The 22,640-nt window shown below is 46.1% G+C and overlaps 1 protein-coding gene across 1 annotated transcript in view; it reads left to right on the top strand.

Annotated features, from left to right (window-relative positions):
• The window catches only part of TMEM132C (transmembrane protein 132C), a 453,869-nt gene extending 431,979 nt beyond the window's left edge, over positions 1 to 21,890 (top strand). The window contains exons 6-9 of the mRNA XM_086345975.1: positions 7,118 to 7,323; positions 9,085 to 9,358; positions 11,410 to 11,601; positions 19,051 to 21,890. Of these exons, the coding sequence (XP_086202101.1) occupies positions 7,118 to 7,323; positions 9,085 to 9,358; positions 11,410 to 11,601; positions 19,051 to 20,235 (1,857 nt within the window). The 3' untranslated portion in view covers positions 20,236 to 21,890. The remainder of the gene's footprint in view (positions 1 to 7,117; positions 7,324 to 9,084; positions 9,359 to 11,409; positions 11,602 to 19,050) is intronic.
• The last annotated feature ends 750 nt before the right edge of the window (positions 21,891 to 22,640 follow it).

Here is a 22,640-nt window from a genome sequence, read left to right as displayed (position 1 = left end):
AGTGCTGATAACTAATTTGCTATTTTATAAACACCATGAAAGTCAAATGATATCCTTACGCTCTCATTCATTCATTCGTTTTCAGCATACATTTATTGAGTGTCTGCTATATGCCAGGTACCATTTTAGGCACTAAGGGTACAATAGTGAACGAAACAGACAAAAATCCCTGCCACCCATATTCTGTTGAGGGAAGACAAATAAAAACCAAAATAAATAGGTAAAATGCGTAGTGTATGAAATGGCAATGAGTGGTAGAGAAAAATAAAGCAAAGAAGAGTGTCAGGAGTCTTGGAGGGGTTGCAATTTTACATAAAAGTATCTAAGAAAGTATCTCTGAGAATTTGCACACCAGGTTTCACAGCCGAGGCACGGCTGACATCTGGGATCGGCTGACGCTGTGCGGGGGGCCGTGCTGTAGGACAGACAGTGCAGGATGTTGAGTGCTGACATCTGGGATCGGCTGACGCTGTGCGGGGGTGCCGTGCTGGAGGACAGTGCAGGATGTTGAGCAGCATTACTTGTCTGTCATTAGATGCCAGTCGCTCATCTTCCAATTGTGACAACCTCCTTCCCTGGCTGTAACAGCCAAAAAGATCTCCAAAGATTGTCCAGTGGCCCTCGGAGGATGCAATGGCCCCTTCTTGAAAACCACTAGATTAAGGATCTAAAGGAAACAAGACAAGGATGTCCACTCGCACCAGTTTTATTCAACACAGTTTTAGAAGTCCTAGCCACGGCAATCAGAAGCAAAAGAAATAAAAGGACTCCAAATTAGAAATGAAGTAAAACTGTCATTGTTTCCAGACTACATGATATTAGTCATAGAAGACTCTAAAGACACTATCAGAAAGCTACTAGAGCTCATCAAGGAATTTGGCAAGGTTATGGGATACAAAATACGCAACAGTCTGTTGCATGTTTACACACTGACAATGAAAGATCAGAAAGAAAAATTTGGAAAACAATCCCATTTGCCACCTCATCAAAAAGAATAAAATACCTAGGAACAAACCTACCTAAACCAAAAAAAAAAAAAAGATACAAATGAACTTCTATACAAAACAGACATAAACCCATAGACATAGAAAACAAACTTATCATTATCAAAAGGGAAGGAAGGGCTGGGGGAGAGGGATAAATTAGGAGTTTGGGATTAACATATACATAATACTGAATATAAAATAGGTAATCAACAAGTACCTACTGTATAGTACAGGAAACTATACTCAATATTTTGTAATAACCTTTAATGGAAAATAATGTGAAAATGAATATATATACACACATATATATATGTGTGTGTGTATGTATATATATATATATATATATAACTGAATCGCTTTGCTGTCCATCTGAAACTAATACAGCATTCCCTGTCCAATGTTCCAGCCTGTCTGAGTGGGCTTATTTGGGATGGGCCAAGAGAGTGAGGGAGGGCCAGGGCAGCTGATGGAAAGGATCTGAGCTGGTCCATGGGCCAGTGGCCTGTCTCAGGGCCCCTTTCCCTGGTCCCCTTGCCTGCATGAATGAAAAAGATTCTCATATTCGCATGGCAGAAAGGGCAATTTCTAAGGCCACAGTCTCAGGATATTACCTGTTCAGACAACACAATAGAAGCAGTCTGATCAAGTCCTGCACTAGCTGTCATAAATCTTCTTCTCCACCTTGGGCAAGCTACAACCTCAGTGCTCCTCAGTTTTCTCATCTCTAAAATGGGATCCTAGGACATCCCTCAGAGAAGGCAATGGCACCCTACTCCAGTACTCTCCCTGGAAAAGCCCATGGACAGAGGAGCCTGGTGGGCTGCAGTCTGTGGGGTCGCTAAGAGCCGGACACAACTGAGCAACTTCACTTTCACTTTTCACTTTCATGCATTGGAGAAGGAAATGGCAACCCACTCCAGTGTTCTTGCCTAGAGAATCCCAGGGACAGCAGGGAGCCCGATGGGCTGCCATCTCTGGGGTCACACAGAGTCAGACATGACTGAAGCGATTTAGCAGCAGCAGCAGGACATCCCTGGTGGTCCAGTGGTTGAGAATCTGCCTCCCAAGAAGGGGATGCAGGTTCGATTCCCAGTTGGAGAACTAAGATCCCACATGCTGTGAAATAAGCCCAAGTGCTACAACTACTGAGCCCACACACCACAACTAGAGAGAAGCCACGGGTCACAATGAAAGATTCCACATGCCACAACTAAGACCTAACACAACTTAAAATAAATATTTAAAAAATAAAAATAAAGTGAGATCCTGATTTCTGTCCAGAGCTCCAAAAAGACCAAGGGCAAGAATGATGGGGAAAGCACATGGCAAATGCAAAAGAAGGCATCAGAACAGTGCAGGACATTTGACATTTTATATTACTAGAGCAGAGATACAAACTCAGGTGCACAAGAAATGTAAATCATTTTTCTGTATCTGAACTTGATTTCAGTTTGCAGCCCCCAGTCTCCTAAGACACAAAACCTATACCTGGAGTTATATTTCTCAACATATGAAGTTGGAGATGTTAATTAGAGAGCCAAGTAGAGATGTTGAATAAGCACTTTGTTATCTGGAGATGGGATTTGGGGAGTCATTAACACAGCGATATTTAAAGCATCAGAGCCAGATGATTACAATAATGAAAGGAATGGGTATGGAGTGAATGTTTGCGTGGCTCCCAAGTTCTTCTGTTGAGATTTTAAACCCTGAGGAGTGGGGGGTGGGGAGGTGATTAGGTCATGAGGGTGGAGCTTTCGTGAATAAATTAGCGTTTTTTAAAAAAGATTGTTTTTTATTTTGTTTTTTGTTTGTTTGTTTACTGCGAGGTTTGTGGAATCTTAGTTCCCCAACCAGAGATTTTGGGGGATCTCCACTGATGCATAAGCTTTCTCTAGTTGTGACTCCCAGGCTGTAATGCGTGGCTTAGTGGTTGAGGTGCATGGGCTTAGTTGCTCTGAGGCATGTGGAATCTTCCTCGACCAGAGATTGAACCCATATCTCCTGCATTAGCAGGCAGATTCTTAGCCACTGGACCACCAGGGAAGTCCCTAAATTAATGCTTTTATAAGATGCTCCAAAGAGCTCCCTCACCCCTTCCATCAAGTGTAGACACAGACAGAAGACAGAATCCTTGAGTCAGGAAGCGGGTCCTCAGCAGACACAGAATCTGCCGGCACCTTCATCTTGGACTTACCAGCCTTCAGAATGTGAGAAGTGAATGTCTGGTGTTTAAGCCCCCAGCCTCTGGATATTCTGTAATAGCAGCTCCAGCAGGCCAAGATGGGACATATATGATGCCATGGAATCATAGAAGGAACAATTGCATTATTTCAAGGAGTGAATATCTTAACTGTGGTCCTCAGACCTGAGGCATCAGCATTTCCCAGGTACTTGTTAGAAGCAAAACTGTGGGGATCCCCCTAGACCTGCTCAATCTGAGACTTTAGGGGTAGACTCAACCATCTGTGGATACTTGACAAGCCCTCTCTGATGCTCACTCAAATTTGAGAACCTGCTTGGCTGCAGGAATCCAGACAAAAGTCTCACTGGATGTTGGTGGCTGACCAGCAGATATCTTTTGCTTTCCTCGTGGAAAGTGGTCTCCAGCCTCTACCTTAGGAAGCAGGTAACATCCTTGGGAAGTTGCCAAAGTCTAAATGACAGAAGATATCAACCAACCATATGCCACTCAACCAGAACACTTGTGACCCAAGCTGGCCCGTCAAGGTCCTTAAGAGCAGACTGGTTGATTCTGTGGCCACCAGTGCTTTCAAAAGGCGTAGTTTAAATGTCACAGTGGGGACTTCCCTGGTGGTCCAGTGGTTAAGAATCCACCTTCCAATGCAGGGGACATGGGTTCAATCCCTGGTCTGGGAAGATCCCACATGCTGAGGGTTGGCTAACCTCGAGCACCACAACTGCTGAGCCCATGCTCTAGAACCCGTGTTCCACAATGAGAGAAGTCACCATAATGAGAAGCCTTCCCACTGCAACTAGAGAATAGCCCCTGCTTGCCGCAGCTAGAGAAAGCCCATGTGAAGCAACGAAGACCCAGCACAGCCAAAAAACATAAATAAATATTTCTTTAAATAAGTTTATTTTTAAAAGTCACAGTTAGCAGGGGCAAGGAGGTAGTGTTCTTAATGGGCAGCCCACCCACAGTGAGAAATTTAAGAGATTCCCAGAAATGGATCAGAGGGGCTGCAAAGATTCCCGTAGTGGGGTTGGATTCCTTTTTTGCAGACGAGCCAGCTCATTTTGTGATACCGTGGTTCCCACTGCTAGCCACTTAGGAGATGATTAATGCAGCCTGCGACTTCCCCAGACATTTATGGCACCTTCAGGAATAACAGTGACAATGGCTCTATCATGCCCGGTGGCTGCATACCCTTGGCGTTCCTCTTAATTATTTATATATTCTGGAGCGGCCAGGTTCCCTCCCACCAGTGCTCAGAAAGGTAATAAATGAGGAAAGTCAATGGTCTGTAAATTACAACATTGATTAAAGAAGTGATTACTGATATAACTCTTGCTCGGCTATTATGCTAATGCCTGCCCAGATCCAGGACAGTGTTTACATGCTAATGACAAGTCTGGGACAGCAATGAAAATTGGTTTCCACCCTTAATCAGTATGTAAACTCTTTTAAACCACTCTGACCATGAGTGAGAAGATCCATTCGTGTGTTCCCCTCCCAACTGCCCCCTGCCACTATCCCCAGCAGATGGAAGAAATTCACTCAGCCCAGCCCTCACCAGCTGCCCCTCCAAACAGAAGTGCAAGTTGAAGTTGAAAATTGGGCCCAGAGTAGTCATCTGTAGTTCCTAGAAGCTGGGGAAAGAAAGAGCAATCACAGGAGTTCATTGCTCAGCATCGGATGTTATTTAACCAGAGCCATAGACCCCCTGAAGGAGATACTGCTCCTTCCAGAGTATACAACCTGGATGGGAGACAGATAAGCACATTGACTATTACCACTTAGTATACAAGTGCTGCGCAAAGAGTCCATGTGTGACTTCATTAACTCTGGAATGCTACACAAAACTCTGTGTATATGCATTTCTATGGCAAGAATTAACTTATTCCCAAAGGAGTCTATGACTCCTAAAAGGTTAGGAAACACTGCTCTAAAGCTTTCTGGAAGTTTTCAAAGTAATTTCTTGTGTTTCCACGGTTCTTGACTCCAAGTTATCTCAATATTTCGCATCTCCTCTTGACCCAAGATCTATGGCTGTGTTGAAGCAAGCATCCCCATGAAAAAAGAGCCCTGTTCATGCATCCATCTAGCTGTTCATCTATCCATCCTTCTATCCATTCATCCACGTATGCATGCATCCATCTATCCACTCATCCATCTATCCATGCATGCATGCATACATGTATCCATCCATTCATCCATCTATCCACCCATGCATGTATGTATTCATCCATCCATTTATCTATCCATCCATGCATCCATCCACTTAGCAATTTATTCACCCATCCATTCATCCATCCAATCATCCACCCTCCATCCATCCATCCATCCATCCACCCATTCATCCATCTGTGCATCTACTCACTCATTCATTCATCCATCCACCCGTTCGTGCAACCATCCATTCAGTCCACTTTGCTGAGCTCCTGCTTCTTGAGTGGCTGGGATGAGGCACCAAGAGATCAAAGAAGAAAAAGGTATACTTATTGCCTTCAATGGTTTTACATTTCTGCAGCTGAAAATGCAAATTTACACAAGGGGTCAGTGTGATCCCATAAACTTGGCTATGCAAGATGGGCCATGTTGTGTCTCTACAACTCATCTTGATTTCTATTTTCAGTTTTCAGTTCATTATGGAGGTGAAACATCATCCCAGTCTAATTTCTAGAAGACATAACTATTATCAAGGCCTTGGGGAGGGGGCTTCTAGCCTCAAAGTGTTCTGTTCACAGCTCCTAGGAGGCACCCATTATCAGTTGGAATCCACGTGGGTTACCTCTGATGTGGTCCCATCCTTGCACATGCTGCTCCTTCCAGCCTCCCAGGGAGCACAGGCATCCTCAAACTGTTTCTGAGTATCCATGGGGCTGTAAAGAGATCCATCTTCCTATGGGTTCAGCAGAGGAACACAAAATCTAGATGCTTGCAGGCTTTTACTTTTATTTTGTTTATGTTTGTTCAGCTTTGTGTTCTGTCTTATCTCTTTCCTGAGGCCACGATCTGCTAGAAATGGGAAAAGAGAGGAGAAGGAATTCAGGGGAAAGAAACAGGTTGATCTTCACTAACGTGATGCTGCCATTCACAGAATGAACAGTAACAGTACAGATACACAGATAATCCTAGGGGGTCAGGGGAAGTGCTGCAAGCAGAGAAGGAACGCCGTTCCCAGGGAAAAGGAACATCATATATGAAGACCTGAGTGTTCTGGGGAACCATCAGGGCTGCGTGTAATTGGGACAGTGGGTGTAAGAACTGGGAGTAGAACTTTGCTGAGGAAGAAGGCTCTTCTTTTTCCACTTCTTCTTGAGGAAGTACAAGACCTTTAGATCTTGGGGGGCTGGTGGGGTGGGACGTGGGTGTGGCTGATCTTCTGGACAGACATCAGCCTGGAGAACAGACAACCTCTGGTACCTGCATCACATTCCCTGGATCCACCCAGAGTTCACTCCCAGCTGCAATTCTGACAAGATTCAAGTTCACTTGGTGATTGCTGCTTCTCTCACACTGCTCATGCTTTCCATCCCAGGGCTTGTGTCTCAGCCTGGAATAGGGGGAACACATGGGCAGCACTCACCCAGTGAGAGAGAGGAGCAGTAGATTATATTTCTGTCTCTCACCCTGCAGGTTGACAATTCTGGGGGCTTTCCACAAGATCCCAGAAAAACAGAGCTCAATGGTCACAGCACCAAATGCAAAAATGGACCTTTCTACTGACCTTTCTTGTTTCTCTGGCTCCCTCAGCCTTCTCCCTGGTCCCCATTGCCTAGGGTCACCTCCTAAGTAAGCCAACTGCACAAAATCCTTGTCTCAGCCTCTGCATTGAGGAGAACCTACATTAAGCATGTGTGCTTTGCTAGAGACAAGGACAAATGGCTGAAAGGTGGTCTTCAGATCCCAGAGAACTTCTCCTCCTCCATCCTCTCTCTCTTGGCAGGTGTCCGATCATTGTGACTATGTCTTTGTCAATGGCAAAGAGATGAAAGGCAAGGTGGATGTGGTGGTGAACTTCACGTACCAGCACCTAAGCGCCCCCCTGCATGTCACTGTATGGGTGCCCCGACTGCCCCTGCAGATCGAGGTCTCTGACACGGAGCTGAGCCAGATTAAAGGCTGGAGGGTGCCCATCGTGGCCAGCAAGAGGTAAGTCCAGGATGGGGAGACACATCAGAGCCATGACAGCAATGGCTGTGGAAATGATGTCAACAAAGGAGTCAATGCAGGAGCCAGTGCAGGGCCCAGGTGATGCTGTTGCCATGGTGATTACATGATGCAGCCTAACAACAATCCTCTGGGAAAACCGAGACTCAGGATAACCCAGCCAGGCAGGAAGGCTGCTAAGCGGCCAGGTCAGTATCAGATCCAATTGTTTGCACTCTACATGGGCTCCTAGTAATCTCTCTCCTGAAAGTGCCCCTCCAGAAGGAAGCCACAAAAGTGACATAGTTTTCTAGCCTTTCAACCCCCAGAGAATTAAAGTTGGGGCTTATTTTGTCTATGTGAAACAGCGATTCCTTTTCTGTTCTGGGTGAATATCTATAATCTTGAAAAGCTCTGTGCATATCAAATTATTGGATAAAATCTACATGCATTTATACTGGCCCATTGGGATGCTATCTGCACTTAAACCAAAAGAAAAACTTCTATTCCATGTGACTCTGGATCATCCTGTGTAGGAATCTGGGGTTTTGTTTCCTCCGCTCTGTGGCCCCCAGGTCAGCTACATAACAGTTGTTCCTGAATTATTGGTTTCCTGTATGACATCTTCCATCTTAAACCATCAGGGCTATTTTCCTGACTGTCTCCCAGGCACCAGAGTCTTGATTTTTAAGGAACAAGTAGTGTATTGGAGAAGGAAATGGCAACCCACTCCAGTATTCTTGCCTGGAGAATCCCAGGGACAGAGTAGCCTGGTGGGCTGCCACCTATGGGGTCACACAGAGTTGGACACGACTGAGCAGCAGCAGCAGTGTCTATCTCAAGAAAGATAAATAGGACAGTGAGATGGTGAGTCCACTTTTATAGAATGAACTTAAAGGAATTTGTCCTCCTCTGATGAGGAAGACAGCTGTGAATCCAGCCAAGACTTCAGACCATTTAGTGGTCTTGAGTGACCAAGATGTGGGTTTGTTCCATGTCCCTTAAAAAGGAAAAACTGACACTTGCTGGTTTCAAATCCAAGCTTGGCGGCTTTCTAGCTTTGTGAGTTTGGGCCAGCCACCCAACATCTCTGACTCAGTTTCCTCATCTGGACATAATAATTAAAGTTTTGCCTTATGGTGTTAAGAGTCCATCCATGAAGATCTTAGCATGGGCACATCTCCAGAGCATCATACCACTTTGACAAATAGACCTTTTTACAGTGGTGGAATGTTCTAGAACCACAATATCCAATAGCCACTAGCCACAACTACAGTAGCCACTAGCACAAGGGGTTATGGAGTGACTGAGAAATATAATGTTGGGATTTGCTTAATTTTCTTCATTTAAATTAAATTGTAAATAGCCACACGTGGTTCTCAGCTACTTCGTGGACAGAATAGCTTTAATATTAATAAATATTAACTCTTACATTTTTTATTTGTCAACAGATGCCTTCAAGAGAGATAGTGTTTTGTGGGCTACATATACAGGAGGTGGGATATGGGGAAATTCTTTGGGTCATGCTGTTAAGTGGAGAGAGATGTTTAGTTCCTTCTCAATTAAGTCTGACCTTCCTCCTTTGGCAAGTACAATAAAGCTTCTTTGCATTGTTTAAAAAAGAGCCGGTGCTTTTGTGTGGTCCTGAGTCTTCTGCCTGGGATGCTATCTCTTGGCAATTGATGGGGAGGTATCTGCTTTGCAACTCCAGAGCATCATGAATTCCATCCTCTGACTCGAGAGCCTCCTCTCCTTCCCCATCAGGCCCACACGAGACAGCGAGGATGAGGACGAGGAGGAGCGGCGGGGCCGGGGCTGCGCCCTCCAGTACCAGCACGCCATGGTGCGGGTCCTCACCCAGTTTGTGTCCGAGGGGGCTGGCCCCTGGGGCCAGCCAAGCCACCTGCTCAGTCCAGACTGGCAGTTCGACATCACCCACCTGGTTGCTGACTTCATGAAGCTGGAGGAACCACATGTGGCCACTCTCCAGGACAGCAGGATCCTGGTCGGGCGGGAAGTTGGCATGACAACCATCCAGGTAGGAAGCTGGAGCCAAGAAGCTCTGCACACCCATCACTGAGCATGGTGTGCCTTGGAGGAAGGCAGTTTGCTAGCAGGGGTGGGTCCTCTGATGGCATCCTGTGGACACCAGAAGGTGAGCCTGGACCAGCTCTTTGAATCCCAGGTAAAGTGGAGTGAAATTGATAGTCATTCAGTCATGTCCAAGTCTTTGTGACCCTGTGGACTGAAGCCCACCAGGCTCCTCTGTCCGTGGAATTCTCCAGGCAAGAATACTGGAGTGGGTTGCCATTTCCTTCTCCAGGGGATCTTCCTGACTCTGGGATTGAAGTTGGGTCTTCTGCATTGCAGGCAGATTCTTTACCACCTGAGCCACCAGGGAAACCCCTTTGAGTCCCAACCTCCTTCCAAACAGAAATGAGAAGGTGGCGCTGCACCCCTCAGCACCTTCTGTGATCCCGCTCTCTGCTGCGTCCTTCATTCCTATCACCCCCACCCCAGCCCACCCTGCCTCTGCTTCTCCACCCTCGGAGCCCCCTCTCCAATCCGCACCTCCTACACTCTCTTAGAAAGAGCCTGCTCCCTACTCTGCAATACTTGTGCCAGTGGCCAAGGTAGGATTCCTTTCTTCCTTTCCTCCCTTCTTTCCTAAGTCAGCCTGTCATTCTGTCATGTAGTCATTCAACCAACTCTTCAAAATCCTGCTGTCTCTTCTGCCCAAGGAAAGGTACAGAAGGGTGGGATTTCAGGATAGATGGGAGGGCGCAGAAGGCCTTTTATTCAACCCATCAAGTCCTACTGACTCCACCTTTTTTTTGGTTTGTTTGTTTAATTTTACTGAAGTATAGTTTGATCTACATTGTTGTGTTAGTTCTAGGTGTTACAGCAAAGTGATTTAGTTACACAAATACATATTCCTTTTCTTTGTTAGACTTTTTTCTCATAAGGTTATCACAGAATACTGAGTAGAGTTCCCCGCCAGCTCAGGGAACTGGTACAGTACAGTGCAGTAACAGAACTGGGACAGTAGGCCCTTCTTGGTTATCTGTCTTATGTATAGTAGTGTATGTGACTCCACCTTTTTGAAATGTCCTTCTGGATCCTTTCACAACTGCCCCAGGTGGGAAAGACTGATACATTTCTACCATTTCACCTGGACATCCCAAGTCCAACATTTGGTTTATGAGATGAAGCAGAAGGGCATCCCAGGTGGTGCTAGTGGGAAAGAATCCACTTGCCAGTGCAGGAGATGTGGGTTGGATCCCTGGGTTGGGAAGATCCCCTGGAGAAGGACATGGCAACCCACTCCAGTATTCTTGCCTGGAGAATCCCATGGACAGAGGAATCCTGCAGGCTAGAGTCCGTGGGTTCCTAAAAGAGGTGGACAGAACTTAGCGACTAAACAACAGCAAATGAGGCAGAAAGTAACATTTCTGCAGAGAATACATTGTACCGGGGGTTGGAGGGGAGACTGCTGCTGCTGCTGCTAAGTAGCTTCAGTTGTGTCTGACTCTGTGCGACCCCAGAGACGGCAGCCCACCAGGCTCCCCGGTCCCTGGGATTCTCCAGGCAAGAACACTGGAGTGGGTTGCCATTTCCTTCTCCAATGCATGAAAGTGAAGTCGCTCAGTTGTGTCCAACTCCAGACTAGACTGTCTATAATTCAGTTCCCCAGCTGATGGCCTAACTCACTTAGAATGGGATTCGGGTTGAACAGCTGTCTATGCGCCACTCTTCATGAGTCCAGCCAGTAGGACTGCCACGTATGGTTGACCAGTTTGTGCGGTATGCAAAAAATCTTCATCTAAATGGAGAGGGTCATTTCCTTTCAAAGACCCAATGGATTTTAATATTTATGTCAAGTTTCCAAAAGATAGAGCTAAAGTGTCACAGGGAAGAGTGACTTTATCTGATTCTCACATGACACGGGATGATGTATAAAGGGAAGTTCTGGCTCCTTCCCACTGTATTCTGTACCCTGTAGGGATGAACAGAGCATAGCTGGGAAAGGTTCCAACATCCATCCAGAAGCAGATGTGATGGATTGGTCTGTGTCTGCCCATCCCCCAGGTGCTGTCCCCTCTGTCTGACTCCATCCTGGCTGAGAAGACGGTCACTGTGTTGGACGACAAAGTTGCGGTGTCAGACCTGGCCATCCAGCTCGTGGCTGGGCTGTCTGTCACCCTCCACCCCAGCACGGAGAACAGCAGGGCTATCACAGCTGTGGCCACAGCTGAGGAGCTGCTGCGGGCCCCTAAACAGGTAAGGGCCCGGATGCCAGAAGGGAACAGGGTCCCGCCTGATCTAGCCAAAGGGGAGGGAGGTGGGAGGAATGGGAGCAGGGTAGCCAAACCACGTCCCAGGAGGAAGTGATGCTGGCTGTGTAAAATCCACGTGGCTTTGAGGTCCGAGTAGTGGGGTCTGGATGAACTAGAAGAGTGGTACCCAGTGCCCAGAGGTGGACGAACCATCTGGGCAGCAAACTCTCAGAAATCCAGCTGCTTCAGATAACACCCACTGTCGTTCACAGTTCTGTAGGTCAGGAATCTAGGTGGGCTCAGTGGGTTACCATGCTCTGGGGTCCACAGGCTGAGAGCACAGCATCTTATCAGGATGCTCTGGGGACGAATCCACTTCCACTCTCACTGGTGTGGTTGGCGGAATCCAGCTCTGTGTGGTTGAATGCCTGAGGTTTCCTAGGTTTGTTGCTGCTGGCCGGAGCCTCTCTCCACTTCCTTCTCTCTGCCCACACCCTGCACCAGCTTCAGAACCACTAACAGTGCATAGAGTCCTTTCCATGCTTGCAACCTCTGAGTTTCCCTCTGTCACCACCCAGAAAAGCTCTTCTGCTTCCAAGGGCTTGTATGACTACAGCAGACCCATCCAACTCAGCTAGGCAGCTCTCCCTAACTTCACCTGTGCCTATAACATCATAAGAGGGACATCTCATCACGTTCTCAGGTTCAAAGGAATAGGGTGGACCATTCCAGAAATTCAGCTGTTGTTACCTGGCTTTGTTCCAGACTATCACCAGCAGGTACCTGCAAATAGAAGGGGGAAAAGTAGGAACAGTGAGAGACTTTATTTTCTTGGGCTCCAAAATCACTGCAGATGGAGACTGCAGCCATGAAACTGAAAGATACTTGCTCTTTGGAAGAAAAGCTATGACAAACCTAGACAGCGTATTAAAAAGCAGAAGCATTACTTCAAATGCTTGTCAAAGCTACAGTTTTTCCTGCAGTCATGTATGGATGTGAGAAGGCTGAGCACTGAAGAATTGATGCTTTCAAACTGTGGTGCTGGAGAATTCTCTTGAGGGTCCATTGGACACCAAGGAGATCCAACCAGTCCATCGTAAAGGAAATCAGTCCTGAATATTCATTGGAAGGACTGTTGCTGAAGCTGAAACTCCAATACTTTAGCCACCTGATGCGAAGAACTGACTCACTGGAAAAGACCCTGATCCTGGGAAAGACTGAAGGCAGGAGGAGAAGGGGGTGACAGAGGACGAGATGGTTGGATGGCATCATTGACTCAATGGCCATGAATTTGAACAAACTCCCGGAGATAGCGACAGACAGAGGATTCTGGCGTGCTGCAGTCCATGGGGTCTCAAAGACACGTGACTTAGCAACTGAATAACACAACCACCCGGCTTTGTTCCAGAGCATCACCAGCAGGGGCCTGTAGGGGGTTCTCATTCACATCCAGCTCACAGTGCTGGCACCTCTGCTCACCTCTCCTGGGGAAGGACACTGGCATGGTGTTGGCTGGTTTAGAAAGAGCAGAGGAGGAAAGTGGGGAGACAAAGCAGAAGGCATGAAGCTATTTGCCAAGAACTAGTAATTAATTAGGGGACGATTGGCATTGCCACCTCCCTGGCGTGGGGCAAGGCCACCCATCAGCTTCCAGCATCACCCATCCGTCTTCATCGGCTGATGGTAATTGGAGGGCCCCAGCGCTGCCTACAGGGATTTATGGATGGAGTTCATTCAATTTGCAGACATGACTCTTGAAAGAATAGGAGCTCTAAATCATGCCCGGACGTGTGTTATTTTAAGTATTTCAGAATTTCTCATCTTTAGGGAAATGTGCTGGCTTCTCCCCAGACAATCCCTATGTTCCAACCTCACTGTCATGAGCTAATGGAAAGACCTGGTCTCAGTCACAGAGCAGGGCTGATGGAGATGGATGCTGGCAAGCCTGCAGTGTTCTGAGGGCTTAATTCGGATTGTCTGCTGTTCAGAGGGGCTTGTTTGATGTTAAGTTCGTTTGCTGTCTCGAGTTGGTAAAGAAAAATGAACTCTAGATGAAAAGTCAGCCAAGATGAACTGGCACAGTGCATTACCAGTGTTTTATCTCAGTCCTTGGAGTGTGGAAGGCTGGCCTCTTGTTCTTGATATTTCCAACTTTGAAATTCAAAAGGTTTGCCATGAATATGAGGGCAATCGTATTATACTTCCCCGTGCCCTATTAGTTCTGAAGAAAGCTAGAATAGTAAAGAGAAATGAGGTCTCCCACAGCATGAATGCATTCAACTGAGACTTTAGAAGGGAGTCTGTCCAATGGTGTGATTTCTCAGTTGATGAAGCTAAAGGAGAGAAGGGCAGGAAACAAAATTCCTGAGCCAATCGTGTCTTAGCTTTGATTCCCCCAGAAGCTGAGCCTGAGAAGGATCTGCATGCCAGACTTTATCTGGGCAGTGAAAGGAACCCTAGAAGGGAGTCTGGAAGTGAGGGAAGGGAGGAAGGAAAGACAGCCAAAAGAGTGTGTACCCTGAACTTATGGTTGCCAGGGGGAAGGATGGGGGAAGGAATAGTTAGGGAGTTTGGGATAAACATGTACCCATTGCTATATTTAAAATGGATAATAACAAGGACTTACTGTATAGCACAGGGAACTCTCCTCAATGTTATGTGGCAGCCTGGATGGGAGGGGAGTTTTGGTGAGAATGGATACATGTATATGTATGGCTGAATCCCTTTGCTGTCCACCTGAAACTATCACAATATTGTTAGTTGACTGTACTCCAATATAAGACAAAAAGTTAAAAAAAAAAAAAAAAAGTGTATTCCTAACTCAGCCACCACTGTGGGGAACTGGAGCCTGGATCTCCTGGGAAACCATCAGGCAGTGTAGAAAAGACTGAAGCGTCATTATACCTGAGGGGCAAGGAAGCTGGGATATTTATCACCCTTCCCATTAGCCCTTATTGGAGGGCTGCTTCTGGGGGGTGTTAATTTTTCAGCACTTCCAGCTGTGGGCATGACCACATGGGTTTCAGAGGTTAGAATGCTCCTTGGCAAGACGACCTTGCAAGTTTGACAGCTGAAAGTCAAGCAGGCAGGTTTTGTGGGGTAATGGGCAGATGCCAACAGCAAGCACACACCATCTTCAGATTCCAGGTACATTCTCACTCACTCCTAACAGGAGGCTGGTGTTAGTCTGGGCTTTCCATCAGTGATAAGAGACCTAACTCAGGCTGGCCGAGACAGATGTAAGAATTTATCAGTTCATGTCCAAGCATTTGAATCTTCAGGTAAAGCTAGATCCAGATGCTCCAGTGGTGTCAACAGAAACCTTTATTTTTAAGGACTTCTCTGGCGGTCCAGTGATTAAGACTCTACACTTTCACTGAAGGGGATACGGGTTCAATCCCTGGTTGGAGAACTAAAATCCCACATGCCAAGCTGAATAGCCAAAAAAGTAAATAAGTAAACCTCCATTTTTTAAAATGAAATGCTCTTTTTAAAAACAAGTATCATTTATTTAAAAAAAAAAAAAAGAAGAAGAAACATTTTGGCTGCACCCTATGGCATGTGGGATCTTAATTCCCCTGCCAGGGAGAGAACCCACACACCGGCATTGGAAGGCAGAGTTTGGACCACCAAGGATGTCCTCAGGAGCCTTTATTTTTATTATTGGCACTTGTCCTCAATTCTGGAAGCTGTCCAGCCATTAATTCTTTGACTTTTAAAGTTCTCCCATATTCTTTCCTTCTGTAACTCTTAACAGAAGACTGTTGGTCATTCTCTTCCTCATTTCTTCAACCATCCTTTCCCATGCTTCATCAATTTATATTCCTGAGGTTACATTCTGGGTGAATTTCTTGACTCAGTTTCCCAGTAACTAATTCCCAGTAACTAATTCTCTCCTCAACCATGTCTAATCTGCTATTCAGACTGAGTAATGAATTTCAACCAGAAGATTTTTCACATCTATAAGTTCTGTTTGGTTCTTTCCACAGCTCCCTGTTCTTTTTTCCAGTCTTTCCCACTCATTCAGAGTAGTTTTTACTCTTCTTAACTCCCTTTAACTATTGTCTTTCATTGGCTAGTTTTTGTTACTGGTTTGTTTTATTTTTATTGTCCTAGTCTTCTGATCTTTGTATGTGAATTTTTTCTGATCCTCTCTCATGGTAGAGCCTTCTTTTGTAGGGATTGATTTTTCTTGTTTTTTTCATGAGCATCTCTTGAGCCGTGATTGCTTTGCCCTATGTGGTTTCTGAGAAATTCCTGTAGATTTTTGCATGTGTGTGAGTCTAGCTTCCAGTTACCATCTTTGCTTGCAGCTCCTGCAGCATCGGATGGTATAACTTCAGACACCACACTCAGTTATGGGGAAGGGGTGGGGTTCTGATTTTCAGGAAGACATTTTCCCACTCAGTGCTCAGAGCAGAAATGAGCATCTTTGCTGTGTCTCTGATCCAGTGGATAGGATTTCTCATCTCCGTATGTGGAGAGGAATCCTAGCTTTATGTTAAAGTTCTCATGCCCATCTGACACTTGCCCAGATGGGTATCAACATCCCAGCCACTGGCTGGTGGGTCTTCTGAATAGTTCTACACCCCCTCAAGCAATCTCAGTAACAGTTACCTATGTGTATCACTGTAGTATGCCTTCTTTTTAAATTTCTGATTCCTAGGAATTTGCATCTCTTATTTGTATTTTTTACCTAGGTTTTAACTAGTTTATACTCAGCCATCTGTTGAGTATGACATTCTCTGTTGTTGTGACATGCTCTTAAGAGTCTTTCTCTCTCACTATGTCAACTTTCTTTCTCCTGTGCTGGCCTCAGATTCCAGCAGATTGCTTAAGATTGCAACCACTTAAGTGGTTGCAGGAGGGCCATTCCCCATTTCCAGGCTTCCATCCCAACTCAGTAGTCCCAGAGGAAATAAAATTATTCTCTAATTTCAGCAAAAGCCCAGAGATCACATCCCATTGGCTGGTTTGGATCATGTGCTCCTTCCTGAGTCAATCACTGGGATCAGAGTAGTGGAATGTTGTGATTGGCCAGACCTTGGTCACATGCCCACTTCTGATACTGGACGGTGGGGTGCATCCCACCCATGCTCCTTGGACTCTGAATGGAGGAAAGACTTGGGTCTGAAAGGAAAATTAGTGTTCTAGCTCCCATCAGAAAAGAGGAATGGAAATTGGATGGGCCAAATAGATGTTCATCTCAGAACCTTTAGGTACTTTAAGTCCCCTACACATGAACCTTCAAGTTTTAAACTTTAAAAGATGCAAACATGTGTTTGCATGTCCAGTCACATAACTTAGTTCGTGTGTCTGGTGTCCATTGTCACATGGTGCATCCTCTACAAGGGGTTGTGCTTTTGTGTACTTTATAGTACTGTATAAAGTACAGTAGCGCAGTATCTTTATTTCAAGCCCAGGATGTCTGGAAGCAAGTGCAAAGGCAGCAGTGATGTAGCTGATACTGTACTATACTTTTCAAGTTCCTGTACTGTAAAGTTAAAAATGTTTTCTTTGTTTTTTGTGTTTGTTTGCTTTTTATGTATTATTTGTGTGAAAAGTATTATAAACTTATCACAGTACAGTAGTAGATAGCCAGTTGTGTTTGTTGGGTACCTAAGCTAACTTTGTTGGACTTAATGAACAAATTCACTCTTGGGACTGAACTTGTTCATATGTAGGGGACTTACTGTATTCACATTCCCACTTTCAGTTGGGGGAAACTGAGGCCCAGAAGAATTGGTTTAAAGAAAGATGCTCCCAGGGAAGCAGTGGATCCATGCATTTAATTCAAAACTCCCACTTCAAACTCTCTGCCTTTTGTCATAGGGTCCAGCGGCCAGGATTAGAAGAAACACTGATCCTTCACCCATAGCAGATTCCTGGAGTTCCATTAGCTGTTCCCAGCCATAAGATCACTGCCCCTTTCCCTCCCTACTCTGCTTCTTGCTTTGCCTTTGTAACATCCAGTAGATTGTCCAGTAGCAGTTACCCTAGTCATTTCACAGCCAGCGCCCACCCATCTCTCTCCTGATCTCCAATTACCTTCCTTCCTCCCTGTCATTAAACCAAATATTAAAATTAAAACTCAGCACATCAAACTTATGCAGAACTAACATCCCAGCCCAGCTCCAGGAAACATCCCAGCCTGCCATGATAAACAGCTGTGTATTGCTTTTTTTTTTTAATTAATTTTTATTGGAGTATAGTTGCTTTACAATGTTGTTAGTTTCTGCTGTACAGCAAAGTGAATCAGCTGTATGTATACATATATCCCCTCTCTTTTGGATTTCCTTCCCATTTAGGTCACCACAGAGCATTGAGTAGAGTTCTCTGAGCTACACAGTAAGTTCTCATTAGTTAAACTGCTGTGCATTGTTTATTATCTGTCAGTTTTCTAAAGACTACTCAGTGACTGGCGCGTGGCCTGACACAGAAGAGGCTTTTAATACATGTCCCTGGAATGATCAGATGAATGAAAATTGGACCACTCAGTGCCTGTTCTTAGAGGGACTGGGAAGAATTCCAGACACAACACAATTGTCTCCTGTAGTCCCTGGCCTGGTCAGTGACCTCAGAGTCAAAGGCAGCCAGGAAACTAACTAGCAACCACGGTTAAGACTCAAGACAAACTGCCTGGACTCAACCCCAACTCTGTCAGTTAGCTCTGCAAACTTGGGCGAGCCGTGGGTCCCTGCCATGTTTCAATCTACTCACCTGCAGAAAGAGAAATATGCGTAATAGTATCTACCTTGTATATTGATGGGAAGATTAAATGAGTCGCTAATGAAAATGACTTAGAACAGGGGCTGGTACCCAGGAATCGCTATGGACATCTTAGCTACCATCACTCCCATGGTAGTAGAATAATGGTACACCAAAGACTGCCACATCTAATTCCTAGACCCTGTGAAAAGTCACCTTATGTATCAAAAGGGATTTTGCAGTGTTGATTAAGGATCTTGAGATGCAGAGATTACCATGGATTATGAAGAGAATGGAATACACTGAACTCAGTGTCATCACAAGGGTTCTGATGAGAAGGAAAAGTGGTGCATGAGAGTGAGGGACAGGAAATGTGAAGGCTCCAAGGACACACTCAAGTGAAGTCTTCCTTAATAAATGTAATGGAGCCTTAATTCAGTGAGGGCTGTTTATGGGGTCTTTTCCCCCTTGTAAGGATTATGCTGGAGCTGTCTTTGCCTATCTGCATTTGTTCTTGTTTCAATTAAGCTGTCTCTCAGATCTTTATATAAACCCTGGATGTTTTTTCCCCCAGCTTCATCAACCACCAGGTCTGGATTTTCAGTCCTGCCCCTGAGTCTTTGGGTTCTCCTCTAGGATTGGTAGGGGCAGGAGCGAGATGCAGGATCCTAAGAGAAGAAGCTTCTCCCCCATTCTCACCTCCTCCTATCCCCCGTGGATTTTCTAACTGCCTCTCTCCCCACAGGAAGCTGTGGTCAGCACTTGGCTCCAGTTCAGCGATGGCTCCGTGACGCCCCTGGACATCTACGACACCAAGGACTTCACCCTGACAGCCACCTCCCTGGACGAGGCCATCGTGTCCGTCCCCCAGCCCCGCTCGCCCAGGTGGCCCACTGTGATGGCTGAAGGCGAAGGCCAGGGACCCCTGGTCCGAGTGGATCTGACCATCGCAGAGGCCTGCCAAAAATCCAAACGCAAGAGCGTCCTGGCAGTCGGCGTGGGGAGCGTCAGGGTCAAGTTCGGGCAGAACGACGCCAACTCCAGCCCAGGTGTGGACTACGAGGAGGGTGAGATCAAGAACCACGCCAGCGACCGGCGCCAGAAGGCCCAGGAAGGACCCTTCTATGGCAGCTCCTCCGCAGAACGCGAGGAAGGGGTCCTCCGGAGGGGCAACCCCACGGCCAAGTCACTGCTGGACAACAAGGTGGGCAAGAACAGCCGGCTGGACGGGGGCCGGCTGGCGGGGGAGGGTCAGCTGCAGACCATCCCCATCGATTTCGCCAACTTCCCGGCACAGGTGGACCTGCCCCAGGCAGGGGGCGGGCGCGGGGCCAGCGACCTGGTGCAGACTCCCCGCGGCCTGAGCGATCTGGAGATCGGCATGTATGCCCTCCTGGGGGTCTTCTGCCTGGCCATCCTCGTCTTCCTCATCAACTGCGCCACCTTCGCCCTCAAGTACAGGCATAAGCAGGTGCCCCTGGAAGGCCAGGCCTCCGTGACCCACTCGCATGACTGGGTGTGGCTGGGCAACGAGGCGGAGCTCCTGGAGAACGTGGGCGACAGCTCTCCGCCGCAGGACGAGCACACGACCATCATAGACCGCGGGCCAGGGGGCTTCGAGGAGAGCAACCGCCTCCTGCTCAACGGAGGTTCCCAAAAGCAGGGGCAGAGCCAGATCCCCAGGCCGGCCGACTCTGGGGGCAAGCAGGGCAGGGACCAGAAACACGAGCCCCTGCACTCGCCCACCTCCAAGAGGAAAAAGGTGAAATTCACCACCTTCACCACCATCCCCGCCGACGACGGCTGCCCCACCGTCAACTCCATTCTGGGCGGGACAGAGGAGGACATCAAATGGGTGTGCCAGGACGTGGGCGTGGGTGCCCCCAAAGAACTCAGAGACTATCTGGAGAAGTTCAAGGACAAAGTGTAGGCCCCTCTGGTCGAAGGACCAGCGCCTGGACACCCTCCTTCAGCTCCACGGTAGATCTGGGGCTCAACAGGGACTCTTTGGGGCCCATCTTTGAAACTATTCATAGTTGGAAGTTCTGAAGCCAGAAAGGGACAGTTTTGTGATCAGAGGTTGATGATGGCAGACTTTCTCAAGTCGGAAGGAAAAAACTCTGGGAACGGAGCTGATGGAGACATTTTAACTGCGCAAGGCCAAATTAGGAAGGTTATTTTATGAGTCAAAATATAACCCAGACAAGCTACCAAAAAGTATTTGTTAAAAAAAAAAAAAATGCAAAAAAAACCCAAAAACAAATAAAAACAGACAGAAGTAATCATCTGTTTATATTTCTAATAAAGGATCAAAAATATAAAACTAGGGCCTGCTTAGAGACATTTTCCATTTTAATTCAATTTTCTTTTTCCAAGGACACCCTTTGACTGTCACCCTGGGCTTGGGGAGGAGACATTTCTGAATATGGGTTGTCTCTTGGGATAAACTTGAATATTTTCACATCTTTACTTAATAATCTTTTCTTTTTCCATATTCTCTCCCCCCACTTTTTTTTTTCTTTCTGTGTCTTAGACTTCCATTTGATTTATGTTTAATGTTTATTCCTGAGGATCAAATGGCATATTTTCCTAAATTAAACAAGTTATATTCCTATACAGCAGATAAATTTTTAGAAACCATGTCAGTTAATCCATTCTTTAAGTATTATGTTTGATGCTTTGCTTTATCCCTCCAGCCTTGTTGATATCTGCTGGGTTTCTACAATTAGGGGGAGTTTGCAGAGCCTTTGCTGGGATGGGGGGAAAGGTCACCTTCACCCTCCTCAGGGCCAAAACCAGTGGGTGGGACAGTGGCAGGGGTCAGTTGCAGAGAGCCCAGCCAGGGACCCCTGACTCCTCAGTGACTCCATCAGTGGTGCCCTAGGGATACTTCTATCAGGGGAAGATGAGGTCAGAGCCACAAGCCGAAATCCATCCACACCAGTAATCAGCGCCAACCTCAAAGGGTAGACCTGACCCAAGACACACTGATATCATGAAACAAACAAGGATCAAAAAAGTGTTGGAGGGCTTTTCTGTTGTTTTTCTCACTTTGTTGGGCAGGGCATAAGGGAAAAGACAAAAATCTATGTTAGATTGTCAATCAACTGTGGTTTTTTTAACAGCCTAATTGTGTAGCAGCACATTGCAAAATGCATTCATCCTAAGTGAAGCCGGATCCCATGGACAGTGGAGCCTGGCAGGCTATGGTCCATTGGGTCGCAGAGAGTCGGACACGACTGAAGCAATTTAGCACACACAAAGAGAAGCCTATGAGGCAGAGAGAAACTAGGGTCATAAACCCTCAGAGTCCAGTCTACCTGCAGATGCTGGCGAGGAAGACTACAGGCGGTCACGTGATCCTCTCAACATAGCGGTGCCTGCAGCTACTGGGGTTGCTTCCTGTTTTTATTTTTTTAATTACTAAAAGTGATAGCTAAGAAAGGGTCCTGGAAGCCTCATAACCTAGACTGGACCTTTTCAAAAGATATTTCTAGCACATATTATAGACAGTAAAAAGGAGCTATTTATTTATACCTGTGATGCCAATTGTCATTAAAACATTTTCCGTGGCTTGACAAGTCAGTGTCTTGTGGGCTGTCTCTTATTTCACTTAACTCTTATTCCTACTTCTCCCCATCAAATGTACAACGTGTTGAAGAAATAAACCTGTCTGCTAGGCTGGAAGGAAAACAATATTCTGTTTGTTGGCTTGTTTTCCTCTTGGTTTCTTGGCTGATCCGCAGTAATTCCTCATAAGGGAAACTTTCAGTCATCTGTCCACTGTTGTCTACACGAGGGGTTCTCAACTGAGTGTGCTCAGGATCACCAGGGGGAAATGTGTATTCCTCAAGAGTTCCAGAGTGATGCTGATACCGTTGGTCAGAGGTTCCCCACTTGTGAACTTCCAATTTACATCAAACATGAAAGAGAGCCTTGACATCAAATGGGAAACTGTGTTGAAACTCTCATCTGGGGAAAAGGTGTACTTTTATTCTGACTGGTTTTGCATTTGTTGTTGCTTGAAGTTTCAGTGGGATTGTGGTGGCTGTTGGCTGGTTGAGGGAAGAGAATTTTTTGGTTGAAGTTGAGGGTTTTTTTTTAATACCTGTTTTATTTTTTAATTTTTAAAAAATTTTGAATAACTTTAAAAAATTACTTTCTGTCTGCAATTATTACAAAATATGGGCTACTTTCCCTGGTATTGTACAATATATCTTTATAGCTTATTTATAACCAATAGTTTGTACCTCCTAACCCCCTCCCCCTATTTTATCCTTTCCCACTTTCCTCTCCCCACAGGTGACTACTAGATTGTTCTTCCAAGTCTGCTTC

Source organism: Bos grunniens, chromosome 17 (assembly GCF_055505025.1).
Source record: "Bos grunniens cultivar Pamir isolate PY7600 chromosome 17, Bosgru_T2T1.0, whole genome shotgun sequence".
NCBI classification, from domain to species: domain Eukaryota; kingdom Metazoa; phylum Chordata; class Mammalia; order Artiodactyla; family Bovidae; genus Bos; species Bos grunniens.
This window is presented reverse-complemented; position numbering and strand designations above follow the sequence as displayed.